Genomic DNA, 27,375 nt, shown 5'->3' with positions numbered 1-27,375 from the left:
CCAAATAAAAATTTTATTTTGTTCCCCCCACAAAACTTCTGTTTGTTCACTGGACACGCTTTGCATTGCAGAATAAAATTCTATGCAGTAAATATTCCATACACTGTAGAAAAGAATAGTAAGTTACTATTGTGTCTATCCCATTTTTTTATAACAAATATGCAGTACAAAATCTTACAAGCAGTGCTGCTGAGAAAGTCCTTAAATTTGCCCAGCTTTATTGATATGCACCTCACATAAGCCAGGATGAACATGACTTATTTTCTCCAATAATACATTCAGGTCAAATCAGTTGGATCGCTGCTCATTTGAATAATGAATTAATTGTAGCACTGGACAGTCAGATAAGGCCACAAGTCATTTCAATCTGCCAATTATGAGAATGAAAACAACAGTGTTTACAAAACTGCATCCACCCCCAAGTTATGGCATTTAGCAGGTATTATGTTGCAAGCTGATTATTTGGGTTACTGTGGGATAGAGATTAACTAAAGCCCACAAATGCAGTAAACACATACTAACATTATTAAAGCTCTTGAGATCACATCTGTAAACAACTGTGCATTAGGCTAATTGGGCTCTTATGCCCAGATGCCATTTAACCCTTTTAGCAGAGTAGGAGCAGTAGCGCTACAAATGGAGGTGGTTATGCTGTGAATAACAATCATGTTTCATTTGTCAGGAACAACATTTGTTGTTTCACTACAATTGATGGACAGGTGGATAATTATAACAATGTATTTTTAGAGGGTAGGCTCTAAGAAAAACACAGCAGGGAAAGGAATGTGCCGACAAAGGGTATTTATACTTTATCTGCTCCTGAAGGTCAAGGCTGAATTTACTTGATCACAAATACAGTAAAAACCGTAATTGTGTATTTTAGTTTGAATCGTTTTATATTTTAATATATGTAAAATGTAATTTATTATTCTGATGTAAAGCTGAATTTTCAACATCATTACTCCAGTCTTCTCATCTAATGTGAAGATTTGACTCTTATTATTATTATCAATGTTTGCAACATTTGAGTTGCTTCATATTTTTGTGAAAGCCATAATCAATTATTTTCCCAGATTCTTTGCATTTTTCTGTGTCCTTGTAGAATAAAAGTATTAAAGCAATAGTACACCCAAAAATGAAAATGTGCCGAAAGTTTACACACCCTCAGGACATCCAATATGTACAAGAGGTTGTTTCATCATTAAATTAATTTAGCATTACATCACTTGCTCACCAGTGGATCCTCTGCAGTGGATGGGTGCCGTCAGAATGAGAGTCCATCAACTGATAAAAACATCACAATAATCCTCAAGTAATCCACACCACTCCAGTCCATCAGTTACCAAAAGCTGTGTGTTTGTAAGGAACACATCCATCAAGATGTTTCAACTTCAAACCATTGCTTTTAGCTAAAATTCGTCTGAAACAGGAGAGAAATATGCACAGATCAAGCACATTTACAAGTGCTAACAATCCAAAACAATTGCTCTTTTGATGTAAAAGGAAACCAAGAGAAATTTTCACTGGAGAAAGTGTTATTATAGACTCATATTTTGATGGTTTAAAGTTAAACTGGTTTAATGATGGTTTTATCAGCTGTTTGGATTCTCATTCTGACGGCACCCATCCACTGCAGAGGATCCATTAGTGAGCAAGTGATGGAATGCTAAATTTTTCCAAATCTGTTTAGATGATGAAATAAACTCATCTACATCTCAGATTGCCTTAATTTTAAACGAATGTTAATTTGTGGGTGAACTATTCTTTCAATATAGTTAAAGTGAGTTATTTGGTACTTCCTCAAAAGTGGATCATTAATGGAATCGTTAAGTGGAATCTAAGCCAGATGATGTTCAGCTAATCAGAAACAGTATTACACATAATCATGTTATTAAATTATTTGAGTTATCATCCTGTGTTGTGCTTTTTTTTTTTTTTTTTTTTTTTGAGATCGTAACCTCGGCCATCCCTATATATAAAATGCATGAAGTGGCCAGGCTAATAATATGTTTAGTTATTCAGCCAGCCCATGGGAACTAAGGAGAGAAAACTTCAGGACAGAGAACAGAGCTGAAACTAGTCAAGAGACCGGTGCAGCTGGACACTTTTAAGAGAATAACTGAGCCCAAAATAAATCACTGTCAACAACACTTTAGATTAGGGAACACTATTCACTATAGACAGATTGCTTTATAGCATGCATATTACAACATTATTATATTATAACATACAACATTATATTATAACATACTGGCTGTTTAGAAGTACTAATAAAATAAATATTATTCTTATATACAAACCCGATTCCAAAAAGGTTGGGACACTGTACAAATTGTGAGTAAGAAAGGAATGGAGTAATTTACAAATCTCATAAACTTATATTTTATTCACAACAGAATATAGATAACATATCAAATGTTGAAAGTGAGACATTTTCAAATGTCATGCCAAATATTGGCTCATTTTGGATTTCATGAGAGCTACACATCCCAAAAAAGTTGGGACAGGTAGCAATAAGAGGCCGGAAAAGTTAAATGTATGTATAAGTTGCAAATTGGTCGTCCAGCTGTTCCTTATAAGTCGATTGGGTATAAAAAGAGCCTCTCAGAGTAACAGTGTCTATCAGAAGTCAAGATGGGCAGAGGATCACCAATTCCCCCAATGCTGCAGTGAAAAATAGTGGAGCAAAATCAGAAAGGAGTTTCTCAGAGAAAAATTGCAAAGTGTTTGAAGTGTTTGTTATCATCATCTACAGTGCATAATATCATCCAAAGATTCAGAGAAACTGGAACAATCTCTGTGCGTAAGGGTCAAGGCCGGAAAACCATACTGAATACCCGTGATCTTCGGGCCCTTAGACGGCACTGAGTCACATACACAACTCTACTGTAATGGAAATCATAACATGGGCTCAGAAATACTTCCAGAAAACATTATCGGTGAACACAATCCACCGTGCCATTCGCCGCTGCCGGCTAAAACTCTATACATTTTCTCTGGGTCAAGGCTCATTTAAATTGGACTGTGGCAAAGTGGAAAACTGTTCTGTGGTCAGACGAATCAAAATTGTAGTTATTTTTGGAAAACTGGGACGCCATGTCATCCCGACTAAAGAGGACAAGGACAAACCAAGATGTTATCAGTGCTCCGTTCAGAAGCCTGTATGGGGTTGCATAAGTGTGTGTGGCATGGGCAGCTTAAACATCTGGAAAGGCTCCATCAATGCTGAAAGGTTTATCCAAGTTCTAGAACAACATATGCTCCCATCCAGATGTCGTCTCTTTCAGACCACATACTGAATCAATTACAACATCATGACTGCGTAGAAGAAGGTTCCGGGTACTGAAATGACCAGCCTGCAGTCCAGATCTTTCACCCATAGAAAACATTTTGCACATCATAAAGAGGAAGATTTGACAAAGAAGACCTGCGACAGTTGAGCAACTAGAAGCCTGTATTAGACAAGAATGGGACAACATTCCTATTCCTAAACTTGAGCAACTTGTCTCCTCAGTCCCCAGACGTTTACACAATGTTATAAAAAGAAGAGGGGATGCCACACAGTGTTAAACATGGCCTTGTCCTAACTTTTTTAGACGTGTTGATGCCATGAAATTTAAAATCAACTTAATTTTCCCTTAAAATGATACATTTTCGCAGTTTAAACATTTGATATGTCATCTATATTGTATTCTGAATAAAATATTGAAATATGAAACTTCCACATCATTGCATTCTGTTTTTATTCACAATTTGTACAGTGTCCCAACTTTTTTGGAATTGGGTTTGTGTTCTACATGGCCATGTTCTATGGTCCATATGATCCATATTCTAGTGTGAATGTGACCTTTTGAACACACACAACACACAAAAAGATATTTTGAAGAATGCTGTTAACCATTGGGGACCATTGACTTCCACTGGACAAAACAAACAATGAGCCATTTCTCAAAATATCTTGTTTTATGTTACACATAAGTCAACCAACAAAAACAAAAAGCACCTTTAATATAAAATTTACAAAGTTTTTTTAGAATCCAAGGATCTACTCTGAATCAATACATTACTATAAATTAACATTAGGTTATTGTTGGAGCAAATGCTGTGTTGCAAATCTGCTATTACTGATGTTCTGTTAACATGGTAGTTGAATCCACAGTAAAGATACATTTCTCTGTATACATGTGGAAAAATCAAACCCAGAAAGGACATATGCCATATTTTGCTGTCTGTCTATAACTGAACCATAATTTAATTATTTTCAAAGTAAAAGAAATAAAACAAATCTGAAAGCAAATGGCCCAGATTAAACACACCAACACCATTTTTGAATGAAAAGACCACATTTAATTAGCATGAGCTTGCTGGCAAGAGGTGTTTCCCAAAGTATGGGAGATTCATACATTGACATGTATAAACTGAAAGCCTTAGGACTTGATTACAGAGTAGTTCGTATTAAATGTTACAGCCCCATGAGAATGATTTCACCCTTACATTTTGAAAAAAGTCAATGCGCTGGCTTGAGCAACCCATCTATATGGCTTTATGTTCATTTTGTGTCTGTAATATCAAAAGAGAGTTGAAAATGCCCCTTCTTGTGTCACAGACAGTAAGATTGAGTAGCTCTTATTAAAAGGGCTTGAAAGCACTGTGGCACCTCAGATTGATGCTTCGTGTACTCCAAAAAACATTCCAGAAAAAACACTGATTGTTCAGATTCAGATCCCGTTCACATCTTTAGAGAGGTTTGATCTGTATATCAAATACTCTGTTTGTGACGAACCAATATTAAAGTCAACAGGAAATACTGTTCATAAACCCTTTTACTGTAAATTTAAAATTAGACATGTTACCGAGTAAAGCAAAATTCAACAATTAAAAAAAGAAAAATGGGTAGACTTGGGTAGGGTTACACCAGCCGTTCGGAAGTTCTTACTTAAATTGGAACCACACTAAATCCTTTGTAACTTATACTAGCTTAGTTTGTAAATAAATCCGTGCTTGATTTTTGTTGCACCATTTAATACATAGTCACGTAATGTGGCGTTTATCTTCAATTATCTAATAGGACCCAAGTTGTTAAAATGCTATGATTTTTTTCTAATTATGGTTGTTTCTATCTTATTGCGCCTCACATAAAATGACAAAAATTTGTTTTTCTATGAAAATATGATACTACGTGATGAAATAACATTGCAATTTCAATTGACAATAAAAAATTATATAAAAAATAAATAATTAATATGATTGATATTACTTGCCATGCAAAACGCGGAGCGATGAACACAAACTGTTTACATTTACATTTATGCATTTAGCAGAAGCTTTTATCTAAAACGACTTACAGTGCACTCAGGCTATAATTCATTATTTTATTTTTTGTCAATATGTATGTTCCCCGGGAATTGAAGCCACAACCTTTTGTGCTGCTAATGCAATGCTCTAACACTGAGATCAGGTTTGTAAACAATAATTTTCACGTAATATTCTCTCAAAATGTTAACAGCCATATTAGGGGTATGCGATATTTATCATCTATGATAATTTTGTAATTGTTGTTTCAACGATGAGCAAGTTGCCATTATTGATGTCACTCACTTCGCAAAAACAACCCAAAACATGATATGATGTATGATGTTCCCAAATACAGGTATTAGCATGGTCAAGTGAGCATAATCGCAAATGTGATACTGATTTTATACAACAGTTCAACAAACAAGAAGTTAATTTTGGGGTAACAATTAATTGGGTTACATGAGTTACATTTTAGACACAATATTATCTGGGGGTTTTTCACCAACAAAAATAGTTACAAACAAAGCCGGAAGATTTGTTTCCTGAGTGATTGGATCTGTTTTTGAATGAATCATTTGAGTCAATAATATGTTCATAAAGACCGGGTCTGCATCTGAAATCACATCCTCTCTTAAGTAGGAACTTTTACTTTTACTTTACTTTGACTCTGAGCCCGGAATATAGCCCAAACCCAGAGAGCCCCCGAACCTTGTTAATGAAACATCAACTGTCACACACTATTTTGTTTTTGACCTACTATATCGTAGGTACAGTAAGGGTGCGATTTCGGATGCAGCCAGTCACATGCTTAGTTTCTAAATGAATCATTGTTTTGAACACATCATTTGAATTAATGATTCAATGAATCACTCATTAAGACAGGGACTTTCTGGAGGTTTTAGTGTCATATTTATCCATGATAGGCCTAAACCAGCCAAGTTGCAAGCACAAAAACACACTCAGCCAAATATTGTTAAAGTATCATTAAAATAATCAAGAAAAAAAAATATTGCTCACTTCTACATTATGTATGTCTATAAAGTTTGTCAGGTAAAACATGACCTTATTGATGCCATTTGATCATTCTGCTCTTTCATTCCAACTGTTACATCTGTTTGGAGGCTTGTTTAGTCAATACTTAGTTTATGTGTAGAGTTGGTGCAATCCAAAAATATTTAATAGTAAAATGCACTTTTACATCAAAACTTGTAACTTGCGCACAGCTGGTGCAACCGGCCCCTGATTTCATCCATTGGAAATTGCACGGATTGGCCATCCATCTGATGACAAAAAGGAAAGCTGTACAGTGACAGAGCAAATAAATCCATTTTGGAGATTTTTTTTTTTTTTTTGGAAAAAACGTGCACAGTATGGAAGAACTATTTTTAAGAACATGCATTAAAAAAATAAATCAGGTTTTCATATCGACTTTAACTTGGCCAAAATCTTTTGTGTGTAGAAATAGATTTGAACTTGCACAAACACTGAGCGCAAAAAAAACAAAAAAAAACAATAGTGATGGGCGGCACATTCACATGAAAATGCAGATAAGTGATCAAGACCATTTACACAAACGCTGATCTTCCCAACGAAATGGAAACACGACTTTTAAAAGTGCAGGAGTGGAGCACATTGCTGGTGAGTCCTGTATCGTGACCATTGGGTGTTGTCCCAAAAAGCAGATCCCAAAATAATCAAGTTTTCTTCCGACCGTGAGAGTGGTTTTGGACATGGGAAGGCTACAAGTGATTGTTTTTGGAGAGGTATGCTATAAGAGCCACAGCCACACCCACGTAGATGCCTGTCCCGATGGTGATGGACAGTACGGCGAGGAAGAGCGCACGTCTGGAGCTGGAGCTGGCGTGGTGAAAGTCTCCTTTAGTCAGCGCTTTGTTAGTCTGCGTGAGAGAGGGAGAACAAAGACAGAAATAGAACTTGTTTTGAAAACGTTTGGAGTGTGAACGAGCTATGATCGCATAAGAGAGATGCAGAGAGAAAGAAAACAGAGACATTACTAACTGGCCGCTCTCCAGCAGCTTACTGACAGATCTGGTAAAGTGCATAAATAATAAGTGCTGCATGACTCAGAGCTCTCCTGCGGGGACCCGCAGCCTTTGAAGTCCAGGAAATGTTGCCAAGATTAAAGACAGACATTTCTGATGAATTCATTTACATCTCAGCACCCCACTGCCTCGTTTTCCTTCCCTGTTCGCTTACAGATCTCCTTTCTGACCGCTATGAGCTATTTTGCCATCTATTATCTTGATTTATTACATTAGGGAGAAAAGCTGGACTGTCTGTTTGTAGGCTTGTGTCTTTCATCTTTGCCAACATCCATCAAACGGGTCGGCCCACAATAACCTGATGATGCTAATCGGGTCATATTAAAATTGCCATCAAATTTAGCAGCCGATCATAATTCAACTACTTCTGAGCGACTGCATCATCATGTAGGAACAAAACAAAATTATTTTAGTCATGCTCAACCTAAATATGAGCTACAGTAGCTCGTCTGTTGGATCAGACCACACAGGCAATTCCTTAGGTCCATACGTGCATCATTGAGCATTGGCTGAACCTTGTCGCCGGTTAACCACTGTTGATCGGTGTGTATTTCTAGATAAAACATTTATTTTATTATGTTGTGTTTTCATATTGGCACATACAAATTATGAAATCACTTTTCCTTGTTTAATTACTAAAAAAGTTTAATTGTCTAAGTTCTCACATTAAATACCACCTCTCTATGCCATTTTAGAGCAAATACATATACACCACCATTCAAAAGTTTTTAATTTTCTTAAAAGAAGTCTCCTATGCTCACCAAAACATTTATTTGCTGAAAAATGCAGTAAAAGAAGAAATATTTTAAAATATTATTACAATTTGAAAAGACAATTTTCTATTTGAATATATTTTAAAATGACACTTAACTTTTTATCGGTAGTGTAAATATCAAAATAAATGGAGAAAGGTGTTCAGATATTTAGACAAATGATGATTTTCCAAATCATATGGGAATGTGACTTGTACATGTCCTATTTCCAATAACATGCACTAATGCACAAGGAACATGCATTAAAGCTGCAGTAGGTAACTTTTGTAAAAATATATTTTTTACATATTTGTTAAGCCTGTCATTATGTCCTGACAGTAGAATATGAGACAGATAATCTGTAAAAAAAAAAAAAAATCAAGCACCTCTGGCTCCTCCCAGTGCTCCTATTGCCATTTGCAGAAATGTATTGCTCCCAGTAAGAAACAACCAATCAGAGCTGCGGTCCGTAACTTTGTTTGTGTTCAAAATGTAGAAAAATGTATATAATAAGCGAGTACACCAGGAATCCATTTTCCAAATCGTGCTTTTAGCTTGTCCTGAATCACTAGGGTGCACCTATAATAAGTGTTTATATTCTGACTATTTTAGATTGCCGCGGTACCCCGAAGCAGAGTAACCCAGTACCTTTGTGATTCTTCATAGACATAAACAGAGAGAAGTAGTTCCGGCTACGATGTTCTTCCGCAAGACGCAAGCAGTTCTGTTTATTAACCGCTAGAGCGTCAAAAGTTACCGACTGCAGCTTTAAGAAAGTAAATGGTCAGTTTTTGAGCTGATCCAGTAAAAGAAGAAGCTAAAGTGATTCAAGAATTCACAGGCATATTGAGCTCAAGACAGTTTCTAGTCTCTGGAAGATCCACTAGTTTCCTGCGAAAGTGGTCATTGACAGGGCAGCAGTAAAAATTTATGTGGTCTGCCTACTACTGGGTCTCTTGAAATTACTGCAAGATGTCAGCACTCCCCACAGCATGGCTACATGCTGCAGACAGGCAGGGGAGTACATTAATGGCATGGAAATAACACAACGGTCAAAGAATGAAATTGAAAATGCAATTTTCCAATTTCCAACTGCATTTTTGTTTGTTATACTTGACAATGACTGCTGTCTTTTACAAAGCTTTGCTGCAACCTGGCCAAGCTGGTCAAAAATGAAGGTGATTTCATTTTGTAAGTGTTTTTTTGCTGTGTGATTACTAATTTAATAATTTTTAGGTTTACTTAAGCTATTATTAAATAACACCTGGCAATTAGATATTTCATGCTGTAACTCTTCAAATAAGGCTAGTATTACTTTTTTGGCATACAGGTATATTTGTTCCATACTGTTCCTTACTTTTCTACACTCTTATAATAAAAGGTTCCAAATGTTCAGTGATGCCAAAAAACTATTTTTGGTTCTTTCAGTGAACAGTTCTTAAAAGAACCATTATATTCTTACTGTAAAGAACAATTTACTTAGACGCATATACAGGAACTAAGGCATTTTAACTTTAAAGTGTCCTAATATTGTGTTGGAGTCCCCTACACCAGGTTTAAATGCATCTAAGGTCGGAAAACATTGCAATTTTCTCAGAATATACATTTAATATTAAAATATTTTTTTGAATTCTCATCAAGTTTGAGCTCAAGGTATGAAAACCCCTACCTTCCATAAGCCAACTTTGCTCTCATTGGTCAGCTGGTCAAGTCTGTAGTAATTGATCTTTCAATATACAATGCGTGTCGGAAATGAAAAGTCCATTATTTTTTGCCCAGGTGGGTTACTTGTAAACAAAGATGCTATAAGGTTAAAAAAAATGGCATCGATATTACCTTATCAATTCAAGCCCAAGTCCGAGGATGATACCGATGCAGTGAACCAGAAACTCCATGGCAAGCAAGACTTGATCAGGATGTTTCTCAGTGGTAAGTTTAAACTTTGTATGTGATACTTTACATGATGTGACAGCAGTTCCCTTTCAGTCGGTCACTCTGGACATTATGTCGGTGACCAACAAATTGGGATCTCACTTCAAGAGACCAATCTACTTCAAGTGTAAACTAAACGATGCACATTGGCATGTAATTATTGAATCCAGCTGCCGCTGATCATAGCTTGAGCATAAACAGGCAGCAGGTGCACTGCATAACAGGTTTTCACTTCAGAGCCAAGCGACAACATTATTCTGCTCCATTCAAGTCTCTTCAGTGAGCTACGAGTTTAACATGCCCTTGGAAGCTTCTGGTGTTGACGGTATGGCGCTTCAGCAGGGGTCATTCCTGTGTCGAGTGGGTTGCAAACTTCAGGCCGCACTACCCCCTGTCGTGCTGCAAGTGGCCATTCCCCTGTGTGCCTCAGAACTAAAAGAGCATTTTCCTGAAAGATAAATTTTTCTAAAAGAGCTTACATGGGTACATCTTTGTAAAGATGACGGATCGTCTTTTTAAAGATGCCATTTCAGCCGTGCGTTCCTGGATGTGGTTGGTACCTGGCAACAGGTGATGGTCACAATAGCTGCCTCAGGTGTCTAGGCATTAAACACGCTGAGGTGGCTTTTGTGGATGAGTCATGTTCCCATTGTGTTGGATGATGACCTTCTCAGAGCTGCGGGCCAGGCTCGGTTTCCACAGAAAAAAGGGATATGCGACTATGCTTTCCCAAGCCGCCAAGAGGGTAGGGCTCAAGTGGAAATCTCCACTGGGTCCCGACACCTCAAGGCTGGATGATTGGTTTCTCAGGGTGGCTCATGCTGGTTCTAAGTGCCCCGCCTCTGTGCCTTTCTTACCGGAGGTGCATGAGGAGTTCAACAGGTCATGGACGACAACTTTTACTGTTGGAAACCGATCTGTTGGTTCCTCCTCCCTCACCACCCTTGATGGTGGTGCATCTAGTTGGTATACAGGGGTCCCCCGGTGGAGCGGTTGGTTGCGATGCAGTTGTGACCTAATACTGCCTTCACACAGTGCTAGATAGAGGGTGCCTCCCATCGGGTCTGTAGGTACTCGACTGGCCAGCGATGCTTATATGGCCTTTGGAGAAGCTGCCTCCACCTTACAAGCTATGGTGTCACTCCAGGTTCATCAGGCCAAGGCACTGAAAGACCTCAATCAAGGTGGTCATGATCCAGATGTTCTGAAAGAGCTCCGAACCACTACTGACCTCGCGCTCTGAGCGACGAATGTCCCCGTGAGTTCTCTTGGTCGTGCGATGTCCACATCCCTGGCTGTGTCTGTCTGATATGAAGGATGCTGACAAGTTCAGTTCCTTAATGTCTGTGTCCCAGACTGACCTGCACAGAAGCAGACTAAGGCGCACACCCTGCCCCGGCAGGCAGCTGCTTCCTCCACCCATCTGCTGGCTGCAGCGCCCTAGCCTGCTCATTGCCAAGGCAAACCCCCTGTGTCCACCCCCACTCCCGCACCACATCCGCAGCAACTTCCAGCACGCGGTGCAGTGGAGCTGGGCGTAGGCAGGCTGCACCTACCCTTCTTGGCCCTGTCAAACCTGGCCGTGAGCAAGAGCAGAGCAAGAAGCCCCGGTACAGGAGACCCAGAGAGGGAGGAAGCTGCTTATTGGGGGATGATGAAAACGCCTCTTCCTCCCCCAGAAATAATCTGTAAAGTCTCTGGGTCCCAGTAGGGCACGTAGCAAATTGCCCAACACCAGACCTCACTCCTCCTTCGCCAGCCGGCTGCTGCAGTTGGTTCGAAAGCGTCAACAATGGCCCTAGTCATGCACCCTCTGCCAACCTGTGGAACCAGGTAAGCATTGCACTGCACACTCTTGGACGGGCATATCGGTACAAGGTCCTGCCCTTTGGGCTCTCCCTGTCTCCCGGTGTCTTCATGAAAGTCACAGAGGCTCTTGTTCCCCTCAGTTCGCATCCTCAACTATCTAAATAATTGGGTTATACTAGCACAGTCTCGGGATCAGTTGTGTGGGCACAGAGACTTGGTGCTCTAGCACCTCAGCCTGTTGGGTATTCAGGTCAACTGGGGAAATAGCAAACTCTCCCAAACCCAGAGGATCTCTTTTCTGGGTATGGAGTTGGATTCGGTCAAACAGACAGCATTCCTCACAGAGGAACGTGCACGGTCAGTGCTGACCTGCTTGAATTCAATCAAGGGCAGGATGGCGGTCCCACTGACACTATTTCAGAGGCTTCTGGGGCATATGGCAGCTGCAGCGGAACTCCTGAGCAAAATCCTGGTATGCATTGTACCTTCTGCCTCTTAAACGCAAGCTGTGATCAGCCGCAGCTGGACGCAATAATTGCATGCCAATGTGCATTAGCTAATTTAGTATACACTCGAAGCAGTTTGGTCTCTCGAAGCGAGATCCAAATTCGTCGGGCACTGACGTGACCAAGACGTTTTATAGCATTCTTTGTTAGTATTTTCTTATTTAAGGTGCACGTGTGAGAACTGCGACAGGCTGGGATTATACAAACGTGTTACTTTGTGACATTTATAGGTAACTGGCAGTAAATACAAAAATATACCGACTCGTTAAGGTGGTTCAGGGTCAACTCTTTCTTTTGAGAGACAATATCTTTATTTATCATGCAATTTTTTATTAACAACTTTGCAGACTGTTTACACCAAAGGATAACTACATTACAAACTGCAAAAATATATATTTTTCAAAAACCCATATGACCTGCTCTTTAAACCGTCATTTCCAAAGTCCATAATAGATAATAATGCTTCCTCCAGTCCAAAAAAAATTAAAAACATACCCTGCTGTCCTTTCACATAAAAAATCCACTCATATATTAGTTTGGAACTTTTTTTAGACTATTTTTGCTTGCAAACGGTGCTTGATTTGTGCATATTCCTCTCCTGATTCAGACGAGACAACTTTTTCACAGGAAATAGCAATATTATGGATAGATGATTTTATCCAGAAGCAAAAATGTCTATATTATGGATTTGTTTCTTACAAACATGCAACTTTTTACTTCACAAGATGTTAACTGGTGGACTGGAGCAGTGTGGATTACTTGTAGATTATTTTGATGTTTTTATCAGCGGTTTGAACTCTCATTCTGATAGCAACCATACATTGCAGTGACTTTTGTTGAGCAAGTGATGTTATGCTACATTTATCCAAATCTGTTCCCCTGAAGAAACAATCTTATCTACATCTTGGTTGGCCTGAAGATGAGTACATCTGTAGCAGATTATCATTTTGGGGTGTACGATTTCTTTAAGTTGAGAGAAGAATTTGTGGTTCAATTACATTTACAGTTAGTGTACAACAAGGGTCTTGTAATTTGTAAATCATAAGCTGTTATGTCATGTTCAGCAGGGGTGAGCACACCTTATTTCTGCTTTTAACCAGAATTCACTAAATCAATCACAAAAGACTTTATTTAAAAAAACAGTCACTGACATTATCATGATGCATTGTTGGAAAAGCAAACAGTCCATTGGTGCAGCTCTGAGCCCTCGTTGGTACACATGAGGATCTTGTGCGGATGCTTTCCCTAGGGCTCGTAATACAAACAGAGTTAACATGATTTTTGTAATGCTTACTGTCAGGCTATAAATTTTAGCCCTGCAGTCCAAGAAGCAAAGCAGTATGTTGTTATATTCACTTAGGTTATTCATTTGTTTGCCTGGCATATATCTTAAATGTTCTTAGGCCTCTGGAAATGTCACATAAGTCACAAGCACAGCCACTTTTACTATTTGCCTTTCAGACCATCAATTGTTTTAAACCAGTCAGGTATATGTGAATCTATGTTAAGGAAATCAAAATAGTGTAATCTCCAGTATTTTTAATGCCGCTTTTGTTGAAAATTAGACAAAATTAGTCATGCAGTTGTATTTGAACTTAGATTTGCAAAGTAAATGTGCTGTTAATGTGCACAGTTAGTGTGCAAACATGATTATCAGCCTATTGTTCCATACAGTACTGTACTTAGTTGCCTAATTACTGCTTCAGTTTAGACATGCATAATTAATTGCCATCAAATCAAAGTAAAAACAAATTAACAACAGAGCAATGACAGATGAAAAAAAAAATAATCAAATGAGACAACAATCGCTCACTTAGTCAAATTAGTGATTAACTTTGCAGAATATATTTCAATTAGTAGTAATATGAGACATTCCTGCATAATCAACGGCAGCACAAATACATATTGACTTGTGAAGTTGGCTTATTTGAATCTCGGCTGTGATCGAGCACAGAGCACCAACGGTTTGCTGACAAAATGAAAACGATTGTTCAGAAAAAGGTATTTTATTCAAAGCTTATGCTCTACAAAGCCCACACTTGCACCCTCTCTTCCCAAAACGTTACATAAGAAGCTTATTGTGTTTGAGTTAGAACACGCTCTAAAAGCAATGAGTCAGATTATGCACAGCTTAGCAAAAGCAGATAGGACCTATATGACCTACCTAAATTAATAATTACTTGTGCTTTAAGGTCTAATAAGAACAATTGATCTGAAATTATAATTTGATTGCAATACATCTGATGAGATGGGTTTTTTTTTTCTGTACCGCCATGTACAAGCAGCATTCGTAAATACGCAAATTTGTAAGGATAGTGAGACTTGAATCAATCTAATAGCTACTACATATTCACAAGAGTGATTTATTTAATATTACATTTGAATGAAAATGTTGAATGAAAATGTGATATAATACTACTTGTTATTATTTAGAATGTTGTAATGTCCTAATATCTGCAAAAAATAAATCCTTAAGCAGAAACTATGATGAGATCCATCGCACCATCACACAGTTTTATCCCAATCTAAAATTCAAAATTGCTTCCTTGCTTTGGTGAAAACCTTGAAAATGTACACAGATGCAATCTCTGTGAAAACATAAAAAATGCATCTCCCAATACACAGATATAATTAGTAACCAGTGAAACAAAATCACAAATACACATGAAACCGTTATATAATGGGCGTCATCACATTTTCATTAAAATGTAATATTAAATAAGTTAATGTTGTGAATATGTAGTAGCTATTAGATTGTTTCAAGTCTCATTATTCTTACAAATGTGCATATTTACAAGTGTTACGCTCATTAGCTGTAGTGCCAATGAACTCCTACAGAGGGCACTCCACTCAGGACTCTGGAATCTTCTATTTCCATCAACCATCAGATGTCACTATATCATCACTTGGACACTAGCACCTTTCATTCTGTTGCACCACACCCAAACTACATTCCCCATGAGTCACTGCATCACAATCACCTTGCCACACCTGCACCTCATTCATCAGCCAATTTCCTTGCAACACCTGCACCTCATTTACACACACAAATAAGCAGCACAATCACTCTCACTTACTGTGAAGTCTTGTTTAGCCCCTCTAACATTTCTGAGTGTTTTTTCAATTCTGGTTATCCCTGACGCTATTTCTGATTTCTGATTTCTGCCTGTCTGACCTTTCTGTTTAATAAATGCTGCAATTGAATCCGAACATCTTTGACTCTTCACTGTTACAACAAGTGCTGATACTTTAGCCTGGACACCACACTACTGCTTTCTGCTATACTTTACTGGGGTTGTAGAGCTCCAGTACAGTGATCCAGGCACCTACAACTAAAAGTAGACTCATCTCAACCACGTATCTGCATATATTCCTGGTTATAATGCTACCATGATCCATAGAAAATCACAAACATCTCTTTTAAATAACATTCTGTTTAACGTCTGCTTTCCATGAACATTAATAAGAGCGCCTCAGTGAACAGCCACATTTCAACCATGAACCAATTCAACCAGCTTCGTTTGAAGTAAAAATGTATATTAGAAATTTGAGCAGATTGTTCCTGGTCTGTGCAGAATATCAGACTCAATATCAGACTCTTAAACATCATTTTATTCATTTTATGGGAAAGCAAAACTGTATTCTGCACTGAATTTTGTAAGATATTGCAGACAGCACATGAAAGCAAAATGATTCTATAAGACTTCGAATTTAAGCCAAATGCTTTAGATGTATGATTCAATTTCTATGAAATTACATTAGCAGACAGCAATAACCTTTTAAAATGATGCCACTGAACAGAATATAAGAAAAAGAGCCGTTCAAAGAGGCTGCTTCGGCCTCCCTCAAGGCACATTACGCCTGGTTCATGCTCACAGAACGTCCCGCTGGTGGATGACTTTCACATCGGCCATCCATTAGCTACTCGCTAAACCCAGCGAGAAGATGAAAAGCCCTGGAGAAACGCTAGATGCATAATACATGACCATTCAAACTGTATTACACTCAGCCTTCAACATACACACAACTCCAAACTCAAAGCAATGATGTTACATTTCAATTGAAATTTAATCACCTTTTCTTTAAGTATACCGGAAGTGTCTAGCAGAGAGAAATAAAAAAAATCATAAGAGAAAGACCAGGGCTAGTGTTAGATAAGAAATCTGTTACAATATCTACATCAAGTTTGATGCAATTATCAAATTAATCAAACCTGTTAGTGGTATTTTTTACAGTTATTATTATTTGCTATTATTTCAACACTCTTAGTACTAATATCACAACTATAGTGCACTCAAATATTTCAGCATCTTTTCAAGTCTTAGTACAATATAGACAATCACAAAGTATTCTTTTCACTACCTAAAATAAGTGTTTCATATATAGAAATGTTTCATTCACAGTAACCGTTTACTATAAAACTTTTTATTTGCATGTATTCTCATTGTTTAACGATTTTGTCTACCGTATTATTTAATCTAACTCATCTAAATGGTTAACCAGAGAATCATTTTCTGCATCTATAGACAGATTTAGTTTCTATAGAACTTGTTTAGAGTGAGGACAACCAAATTGAATGAATTATTTTTTACAAGTGATTTATCTTAGATGCTAACTACTATTTTGTAAGTGTGTGTGTGTGGTTTAGGTAAACCCTATTTAAAAGTGGCATCAAATACAGCATTTTGTATTTGTGTGATACTATATATATGCTTTTACAAACATTATGGATTGTAATATATTCTGCAACTGTGAGTTTGTGCTACAAGCCACTGCTCTGTATATGTCACAGTTAAATTCTGTTTTCAATAAGATGTTTCTTGATCAGCATTCAGTATTTTAGTTTTTAAATTTGGTTTTAAATAAAAAAGTCTGGTCTTTACCAGTGTCTTTGTTTACAGACTAAATAAAAGTATGCTATATAAATAGATTATTCCAAAATGTTAAAATCAAAAAATGTTGGTGCGAATAAAACAAAGATGCAAAGTGTTTTCATTCATCCAATAAAAAAAATAAAAAATATAGTGTAATGATTCACATCTATATTTTTTTCACTTGAGCCAATGAAAAATAAATAACTATTCTCTCAAGTAAAAAAATATAGATGTGAATCATTACCCAAAATTTTTTTAATTGGATGAATGAAACACTTTTTCTCAGTGTGCTACAGCAGGTGATTTTTAAATCAAATTAAGTCAATGTAATTTTAAGGTAAAATAAAACTAATCAACTGTCGTTTACTTCTGGCTTTTCAAACGTGTATGCAAGTTCCACTTTACAAAAAAAAAAAAAGTTTCGTCACAGTTTAGTCCGTTTCGTTTCTCATCCAACACGTGAGAGTTGATCTGAACCTCTCTTCACGGTCTACTCGTGTTCAGGGCTCGGACCGGTAACAGTAAGCTCGCGCAGAAAAGGGATTCTTATTTGCTCGCCAGTACACCAACAGCTGATCGCTTCCTGCTGCTATCTGTGCCTCAGAGTCGGACATGTAGCTCTGCATTTCCAGTGCTGATCGGCTGCCCGTGTCCTGTGCACAGATTTCGAAATACTTACACACAAATGACATAGCGAACGATTACAATGTAGTCTGTGCACACGGCCGCACTTCCGGAAAAATCGGCCTAAAAAAGACCAAAAACCGTCCGATTGCCGATTGCGTATTTTAAGCAAAAACCTGCCGGTTCCGATTTATGGCCGGTTAACCGGTGCATCCTTAATAATTTATCATTTACACCTGTTTCTCATTTAGTTCCTTGTTTGGCCTGTGGGTATATGCACCCCAAAGTTTTCAGTTGTGTTTGTCAGTTCTTGTTGCTTTTGTCACTAGTTTTGTGATCTGTCTCTAAGGTTATGTTTTATATATTAAAGCTTTGATTGTTAGAATTTAAATTCTCCTTCACCTTCTTGGACCACGTGATGCAATATTTGATATGTATCGAGCATCTTTTAGATGATATTAATAAATGTATTCTGATATTCAGAGTTTAATCAGGTGTTTTTTGCGAAATTCTTACATGATCAAATATTCTGCAATGTGAATCTCTTGAGGTTTGTATAAAGATCACAGTGACTTGATTTTGGTGTAAGCTTAGATTTTAAGAACCAGGCTGAGAAAGGGTTTCTATTTTTTTATTATTTATTTATTTTCAGGCAGAGAATTAGAGAGCTGTGGGTGTTGAGTCGTGATGTACCGCATGAAAGAAAAAGACAGAGAGAAACAGAGAAACTACGTTTAAAGTCTGTGTCAAATATGAACACTGAAGGTTTAAACGCACAAACCCATTACAATTTATGAAAATGAAGCCTGTTTTGGGACCATCAATATATTCTAACACTGACACTGTCATGAAATAAACTGTATAGTTTGCCCTAAAGGAGGATCGGGAATAATAGGGGACAAGTATGGTGAAATTATCAATAAAACTCTGAAGACCATATAATAACAATAAAAAAAAATATTATGATTATTATTATATTGTTGTTAACGAGTAACAACAACAATAATAATATTTTCCTATGTGTTATTATTATCCATTCATTAATATTATTATTGTTATTATTATTATTATTATTTAGATCCATTGTGCTACTAATACTGTAATAACAACAATAATAATATTAATAATTAATAATAATATTACTATTGTTGTTGTTACTATTATATAAATATATATATTTTTTTCAATAAAAAATGAAGTAAAATGGATGCAAAAAAAAAAATCCTACCCTGCCTAACAACTTCTACAAAAAATGTTGCACCCCAAAATTATTATTTAATACCATTTGTAAAGCAACTCCCGACTTCTTCTGGCTTATTGCTTTTTATAAAACAGATTGTTGAGACAAAATATGCTGTAAAGTAGCCAGTATAATGTATTCACAGCTGTGACCACGCATTAGTTGTGATATGTTGCTAAGCAACTGTAAACAGTCTACAGTCTTCCATGGAACCTTCCATTCCACAAAAGATTCTTTATGGTGGAAAGGGTTTTTAGATTATTAATGTTCTTCAGACTAAATAAAAGGGTTCTTTTAAGAACTGATCAGAAAAGTTCTTTGGGAAACCAAGAATGGTTCTTCTATGGCATGGCTGTGAAAACATCTTTTTGGAAGCTTTATTTGAAGAGTGTATAGTTAAGCTAATTAACTATATATTTATTCGTTCTGTTAGTATTAATAAATGTAACTAATTCTTGAACATTGGTATTTATGTTGGCATATGAGCTAGTGGTTGAGAGCTCCTCACCTGGTGAGACAGGTAGAGAGCTGCGATGCCCAGGGGCCAGAAACAGCAGAGCATGGAGAACACACTGAGGCCCAGGTGGTCCCTCGGAGGCATCAGGAGGAAATTGTCTTCGCTCTCTGAGTCACTGGAGTACTCACTCTGCAGAAAACACACAAAACACTGAATGAATCAGAAGACAGAGCGGCTTTTCATCTAACGCTCTCCATTTCATATCTCTGTGCTTCTTTTCAGGGAAAGAGAAGACCAAAAAAGTGGAGTAATGTTTGTAACAGAGATAGTAATTCATGGGATCAAAATCAACATAAATTTAGCAAATGGACGATTTTTATAGCATAGGGTTAAAATTGACCTTACCGCTTGCTTAAAGGGATGGTTTACGTTTTTTTTTTTTTTTTTTTTCTAGGCTTGATTGTGTTTATGGGGTGCATGTTCTTGCTTCATTTCTTAAAAACGCATTATTTTTCACATAATTTAGCTTTATTCCACACCGATCTGTCCCTTCTCTGACAAACGGCTTGATTTATTTCCTGTTATTATGAAGCCCCTCCCTCAGAAATACACGATGGGCTGAGATTGGTCAGCTGGCTCGGTGTGTTGTGATTGGCTAAACCGTCTCGAGCGCGTCTGAACATCCCGCCTCTCCCAAGTTCAGAATGTGCTCCGGATGTATTGTAAACAATAACGTCCTCTATATTGCTTATCAATTTGAGCCCGATTGAGAATATTAATGAAGAGGGCAGAACCTGTGCAAGCACGGATCTTAATGGTGTGTTTGTTTGTCGTTATCTCATACTTTTAGATACGCTGTTGTTTGTAAATGCTACTGCTTTTGTCATTTTGGAACTTAGAAACTATGTACTGTCATTAAATGAAAAAAAAAGAAAATGTTTCCCATGTGAACTGGATGCGACACATCTGCATGTTTGGCTGTGCTCTGCTCGCAGGACTCGTCTCAGAACAGACGCGCAGCAGCAGGAAACTGTCTGTCCAGACCAGCTCTCTTTACATTCTCTCCACAGCCTTCTGGTACGGCACACAATTTCTCTCCCAGTCATCTGGCAGGAGCTCCAGACACATGCTCGCTCCGATCAGAGGCACCATATGACAGGGGGAAGACGGAGATCTCACACGGTCCTTAAAGCACTGTATAACAGCATGGTTTGCATTGGTAAGGACTACCTCTAAATAAAAACATTTGTGTGATGCAGCAATTATTTCAAAAGACTGAAAAGTCTAGCATTATTATCATTTAAAAAATATTATTTTTCTTAAATACTAGAATTCTTTCACAATGAAATAACACAATAATAATATTTTGTTATTTGTACTTAAAATAATAATTATGTTATTTTGCTTATTTTACAGTGAAATATTACAATAGTAATTTCTTATTTAATATTTTTATTTGTACTTAAAATTAAATATTATTTTTCTTAACCCCCCAATTTTTTTCATTTTATGTAGAAATATTACAATAGTAATATTTAGTTTTTTTCCTCAATATTTTTATTTGCCCTTTAATCAAAATGATTATTATATTGTTATTTTTCTTAAATACTTGATTTTTTATTTTACAGTAAAGTATTGTAATTTTAAGATTTCTTATTTTGTTTCATTTTTTAAATCGCACATAAACTAAAACGATTCCTATTTTTTTCTTAAATACTTGATTTTTTATTTTAGTGAAATACTACAATAGTTCTTTTTTATTTTGTGTCATATTTTATTTAGTAAGAAAAATAATCATAATGAAAATAGCGACATATACCACAAATGTTTATTTTTTTATTTTATATACAATTTTAAATTGCAATCACAATTTAATCACAAAAATCATAATGACTTTTTTCCCCAAATCATGCAGTCCTACCACCAACTTCCACTGTATGGACAAAAAACTATTTTGTGTTCCACGGAAGAAAGAAAGTACATACAGGTGTGGAACAACATGAGGGTGGTGAGCAAATGATTTATTTTGCTCTATATTTATTATGAACTATGCATTTAAAAGTCTGATAGTGTATGTGGTCTCTCACCTCGAGTTCCTGAAATTCTTCATCATCTTCATCTGCATCACAGGAGAGCGTCTGGATCCTGGCGTCTTCCACAGAGAGATCCAGAAGCTTGCTGTCAGTGAACAGAAGTCTGTCTCTAGCGACGGCTGAGCCAGACGAGGCAGCGCTCATCTCCTCAATGAAGGTGGTCTCGCAGCAGTCCCCCCCCTCTCCCCATGCTCTCAACACGCTCTCGGGGTACAGAAGGAGGTTGGGTCTGTAGTAAGGCTCTATAGCCTGGGGCAGGGCACTGGGGTTGAGCAACAATGGGGGTCCTCGACCGTCCTGTGTCCCATTTATGTCCCTGGACCCCACATGGCCCTGGTACTGTGGGGCAGAATAGACCGACACCAGTCCTTCCTTAGACTCCACCATTAAGTTGTGGGTATTGATCAAACCATTACATCTGCAACATTCATGTCCCAAGTCAGCACTCCTCACTAATGGGGTCCTCCCTTGAGTAAGAGGGTCGTGGTCATCTCCCGCTCCTGTTTCGAGTCGTGCTCGGAGCCCTTTCTCCATGCTGCTGTGCTGCTGTGGAGGAAGCCTTGACTCACGAATGGCTTTGTGGAGGCATGAGGCTTTCCTGCAAAAAAAATGTCATTATAAAATATGTGAAGGAGAATTTGATGTCACACATCAACAAAAGAGTATAATGAAAGTCCTGGAAGAAATGTGTTTACATCAAGTGTTTTTAATGTATGTACATCACACAACCTGCCAAGAGCTCGCCATAAGTCATATTTTACACCAGAATCAAGAGAAAATAAATAATATACAATTATATTTTGCTCAAAAAAGTCTATTTATACGAAAAAGTCTATTTATATACAATTAATTTTGCATTTCTTCAAGTACCTCCCCAGTTTTCATTTACATATGAAATGATGTACCATAAAAATATATATATAATAATAAATAAATAAATAAATATATATATATATATATATACATAAAATTACAGTCTTTTACACCAGGGTTTGTGAGGGAACTGCAGGGGTTTCATGAGTTGATGAAAAGCTAATAATTAATTATAACCCAATTAAAATTAAAATAAATAGCAAATCAAAAGCTGTGGGTTAATTAACTGTACTGATAAAACAGTAACATCTAAATTAACTGTATTTATTCGTCAAAAATTGTATTTGATATCACTGAATCAACCTAAATACATTAATTCATACCAGAACTACTTTATATGGTTATAATTTGATAGCTATACTGCAAGGAGGATTACAATTCAGCAGTATTATTTAAAAAAAAAATCTTTATAAAATAAAAATAAATTATGTTGAAGCTCCGGCTGCCTACATACTGTAATTAGTAGTGTAAAATGTTTATATGATTATAATTACATATATTATTAAATGTTTTTAAAATGATTAAATCTTTAATTATAATTTAAAAAAATAATATATTTCTGTCATGACTTTTGAAACTAGAATTAAAACTATTAATTAATATTATTATTATTACTGGGTTCCTAAAACACCAATGTGAAATCAATGTGGACATAATCACTCTCAAATAAGGTTTGGATCTACTTTAAAGTCCAACTATCACATTGACAGTTATAGGAATGACAAAAAAATAAAAATAATAATAATAATAAATAAATGAATCTAAATGCATGAAAGGGATGAGAATTTTTTTAATGTGCTGGGCTGTTCTGGGATTCAGATTAATAGAAGAAATTGTAATAAATCTGAATTTAATTATATTTAATTGGATTATATTGAATCAGTTTGGTCAGATTTGAAGTCATTTCAAGGTAAAGAGAACAACAATGATGTTCTACATCCGTCAGACATCTACTGTAGTCTTCAATAACAACTTCTTTAGTTTTTTTCCTCCTAACTCTCGAAGGATCCTCAAATTGTTGTTTCCCGACCATGTGAATGTTGGTTGCTGTTGTTTAATGCACGGCTAGACCGTTGATCACAGACTCTGCACCACCGTGTTATCCAAAACCCTGCGGCAGCGTTCCTGAACACACAAAAGTTCAGCAGTGTGTCGAGCAGAAGCACCGAACATATAACCTGATTAAGAGCCTCCTGCCATCAAAGCACAGAACATCCATCACACCATCAGCACTGTCCTGTAAGCTATAAGATGTGAACTCGGCACACTGGCCCTCAGTTTTAAATGTTTTCTTCAAAATCACATTTAACTACAGCTTTAACAGATCAGAAGTCTGAACAAGTGAATCAGATATCACTATTTAAACCAGTCCTTTAGGGGAAAAGGCATCTGTGAAAAGCATTAAATATATCAACATAATTTTGGCACAAATGGAACCTCATAAAAGAGCAAGTGATACCCTCCAACTAAACATATAGAGTGCATCAGTTTAACAGAGCTGGTGTGAAAACATCAAGGCTCCATCAATATAACATTACACCAACATATCAGACAGGCCATTTAATCAGAGCTTCACACTGGCAGAAAAACTGATACTGACTGAAATGTATGTTGCTGTTTTATGATTTCATTATTATTGGCACGAAAAGCACTCTTAAGGCTATTTTACAAAGAGTTTTTCTGTAATGAAACATCTGATTCACTACGTGACGTTTTCAATGTTTTACAGTCTCAAACATTCAATTAAAAACTCATTTCGAAATAAAATATATAATGTCCTCAAACCGAAATATGAATACTGGAGGAAGCTTTTCGCACTGCAAGTCAATTCTGAAAAAAATAAATAAATAAATCAAATAAATCAAAGCAAACAGCAACAGCCTGCGTCCGGGAGCTGTTCACGGAGTCAAACCTGACCGAGACACAAAACCTTGTCAATATGTCCTAGAAGCAGCCTAACTGACCACATCACTGTAAGCTGAATTATTGAATGAGTATGATCCATCACTATTACAGTCATCGTTCAATCAGCTATGCATCATGGTGCTATGCGTTAAATGCACCAGTGCAAGAATGAGATCAATGACGTGAGACGAGCAGAGCACGAGGAAGGTGTGTGACCGCTGCCAGGCTTCAGGAAGACTGTGATGATGCACTGATGTCATCTGCTGCAATCATTCATGTGCTCTACAAGTTCGTGATCAGACTGCTAACTTACCTTCCGAGGTGAGCTCAGCTGCTGTAGCAGTCGGTCAGTGTTCAGCTCAACAACGAAACATCTCATTCATTAACTGATGAAACATTCGAGTCATATATCCGTAGACAGTCTTATTATTATTTTTGAAGCTGAGCAATAAATAAAAGTCCAAAGTGTCCCCCTTTCGAGAAGTCATCAGTCAAGAGTAGAGGGAAATTAAAATCACCAGCGAAAACCTTTCATGCGGACACGCTGTCGATTAAACTGCATTTTTAAGGCTTCTGCGGTGATGCAGTTATAAGCGAGGAGACGCGTCGAGACTGGTCCACGCGCCGTAATGCACTGCTGTCTCCTCATCTGAGGTCTTTATATGGATACGCTCGGGTCCCCTGGGTCCTAGAGATCGCACAGGACAGGACATTTTGTTTTTGATTTATATATTTATTAAATGCTTGTAAATCAAATTCATACTACAACAACAGCGTTGTTATATGACTGACAGGTTAATGGTGTCCAGCAGTGGAGTAACCATATTCAGGATACAATAAGGTATATTGTTTTTATAAAAGATAGGCTAAACCACATAATAAACATTATTAAACTATATTAACTACTTTATTAAGCAAACATTACTGTGGGTGTCAGATGAGCAGGAGTTTTCCTAGCTCTTATTATTGTGTGTTAGAATGAATATTGTTTTGACCAATCAGAAGCTAGGACCAGAACTCTGTTTTATAAATTAAAATAATTTCATTATACACTGAGATCAAATTATAACAACATATAGACAAACAAATTGATAACACGCGCGCACACACACACACACACACACACACACACACACAAATCTTATATGGATATAGGTTATGTAAAATATAGATGGAGGAGAAGTGATGTAGCCTATTAAAAATATGCATCTTTCTTCCAAAATTAGTCCTGTTCTTTGTTTTAGCTGTGGGCCATAAATCTAAAAACTAAATTACTATAATGGTTTAATTCTGCCTATCAGTATTGTATATGTGGCATGTGTTTGAACAACATTAAATCTTACCTTGGTATGTTATACATGGTTGTAAGGTTTGTATTGGTAAGGAACAGCTCTGGCCAATTTGGTGCCCTAGGCAAGATTTTTGCTGGTGCCCCTTGCATCACAGCCAATTCCTCCACCGATCATTCACACAGAAACATAGCTTTACAACATAATACAAATGATAAATAGGCAATGTAAATATGAGAATCACACACACACACACACACGCACACACTAACAACTACCTATTTAAATGAGATAACTTTATTAGTTTCATCCAAGGTAGCTGCAATATTTATTCTAATCTTTATCACATTGTGCAATTGGCCGATTTTCATTTCAAACAATCTTAAATTTAGGGATACATTTAACCTGACTTTTCATGCTGATTCTGATTGTAATGTTGTTGTTTTTTTTTGTTTTTGTTTTTTACAAGTAAATGGACTGATTCCATTTTTTTATATATGTATTTTAAAAATAATAGGCCTATGTATTTTTTTTAAGCAAGATACAAGAAAGAATGAAAATATGAGTACATGAACAAGATGTTTATTTGCTCATTTACAGGCCAAACTGTAAAAGGCCAAATCTGAAGCGATTTAAAATTAGAGGCAATCACTGCATTTTAATCATGATCCAAACCATGATGCTAGAAGCATACATGTAACATAGCCTACATGAGCAATTTCTGATTAAATTGTATAATTTCAAAATTTGAAGCAAAAACAGAATGGTTACTTTAGCTTTGTGAAATTATGGTACAGAAAACTACCATAGGCTATACGAGCAGACAAGCTGACTGAGATGCAATCCCACTCTCTGACAGCAGGAGGCGCTTGTGGGACAGCAGCGATACAGCGTTTCTTTGGTTATCCATGTGAATAGCCATCCGCCAGGTTCACCATAACATTAACCTAAGTTACCAATGTTTCAAAAATGTGTAAAATTGAGTTAATGCATTTAAAAACAAAAGCCAACACATTCTCACATGTGAAAGGTTATCCCATTTCTTCGGGAATTTAAATCCCGGTGGTTTTTACAACTGTCGGCTGTGCAGGATTGTGGCATCTTCGAATATTCATTGATTATTATGTTGAATGACGTCTAGTTAACCTGTAAAGATGGCTTGGCGCTGTCTAATGAGGACTTATAGCTATACACATCTATGTTATGAACACTACTTTAATTGCATTATACAGAGAGGAGATGAAAATACAATAAAATCTTAACTTTTTTTGAAGACAGTCAGTTTCTCTCAGAGATATACATTCATGTAAACCCCTCACACCCAACTGAATATTTAGGATTTTCTTCCAATATTTTGCTCATCGTGAACAGTGGGTTTGCTCTTCTCCTCTTTGCTTCCATCTTTGGCCTTTACTGTTAATTAATTAATGACTATCATCTCAAGCCATAATGTGAAATCGATTTTGTTTCGATATAGGACCATGCAGCCCTAATTAAAATAGCATTAGCTATAAATAAATAAACAAACTTGGCTCGTTTATGGACCACCCAAAATATAGGCTAAAGTATTAAGGCTACTCCTGATTTTAAAAGTTAGTAGAGGTAAAATGCTGAAGCATTTATTCTGCATAAAGTTGTTGGTTTGAAGAATTTAGACTGCTTG

General features: G+C 36.8%; 1 protein-coding gene across 1 annotated transcript; it reads right to left on the bottom strand.

Moving 5' to 3' along the window:
* Positions 1–4,009: 4,009 nt before the first annotated feature.
* LOC113113061 (synapse differentiation-inducing gene protein 1-like) lies at positions 4,010–25,066 on the bottom strand. The gene is made up of 4 exons (XM_026279213.1): positions 24,737–25,066; positions 21,640–22,243; positions 19,604–19,741; positions 4,010–7,193 (listed from the first exon to the last, which is right to left on the bottom strand). The coding sequence occupies exons 2-4, from the start codon at positions 22,177–22,179 to the stop codon at positions 7,035–7,037; spliced, it is 837 nt and encodes a 278-aa protein (XP_026134998.1). The 5' UTR covers positions 22,180–22,243; positions 24,737–25,066; the 3' UTR covers positions 4,010–7,034.
* Positions 25,067–27,375: the final 2,309 nt, after the last annotated feature.

Source organism: Carassius auratus, chromosome 13, assembly GCF_003368295.1.
Source record: "Carassius auratus strain Wakin chromosome 13, ASM336829v1, whole genome shotgun sequence".
NCBI lineage: Eukaryota > Metazoa > Chordata > Actinopteri > Cypriniformes > Cyprinidae > Carassius > Carassius auratus.
The sequence above is the reverse complement of the archived record's forward strand: the minus strand, read 5'-3'. Positions and strand labels throughout refer to the sequence as shown.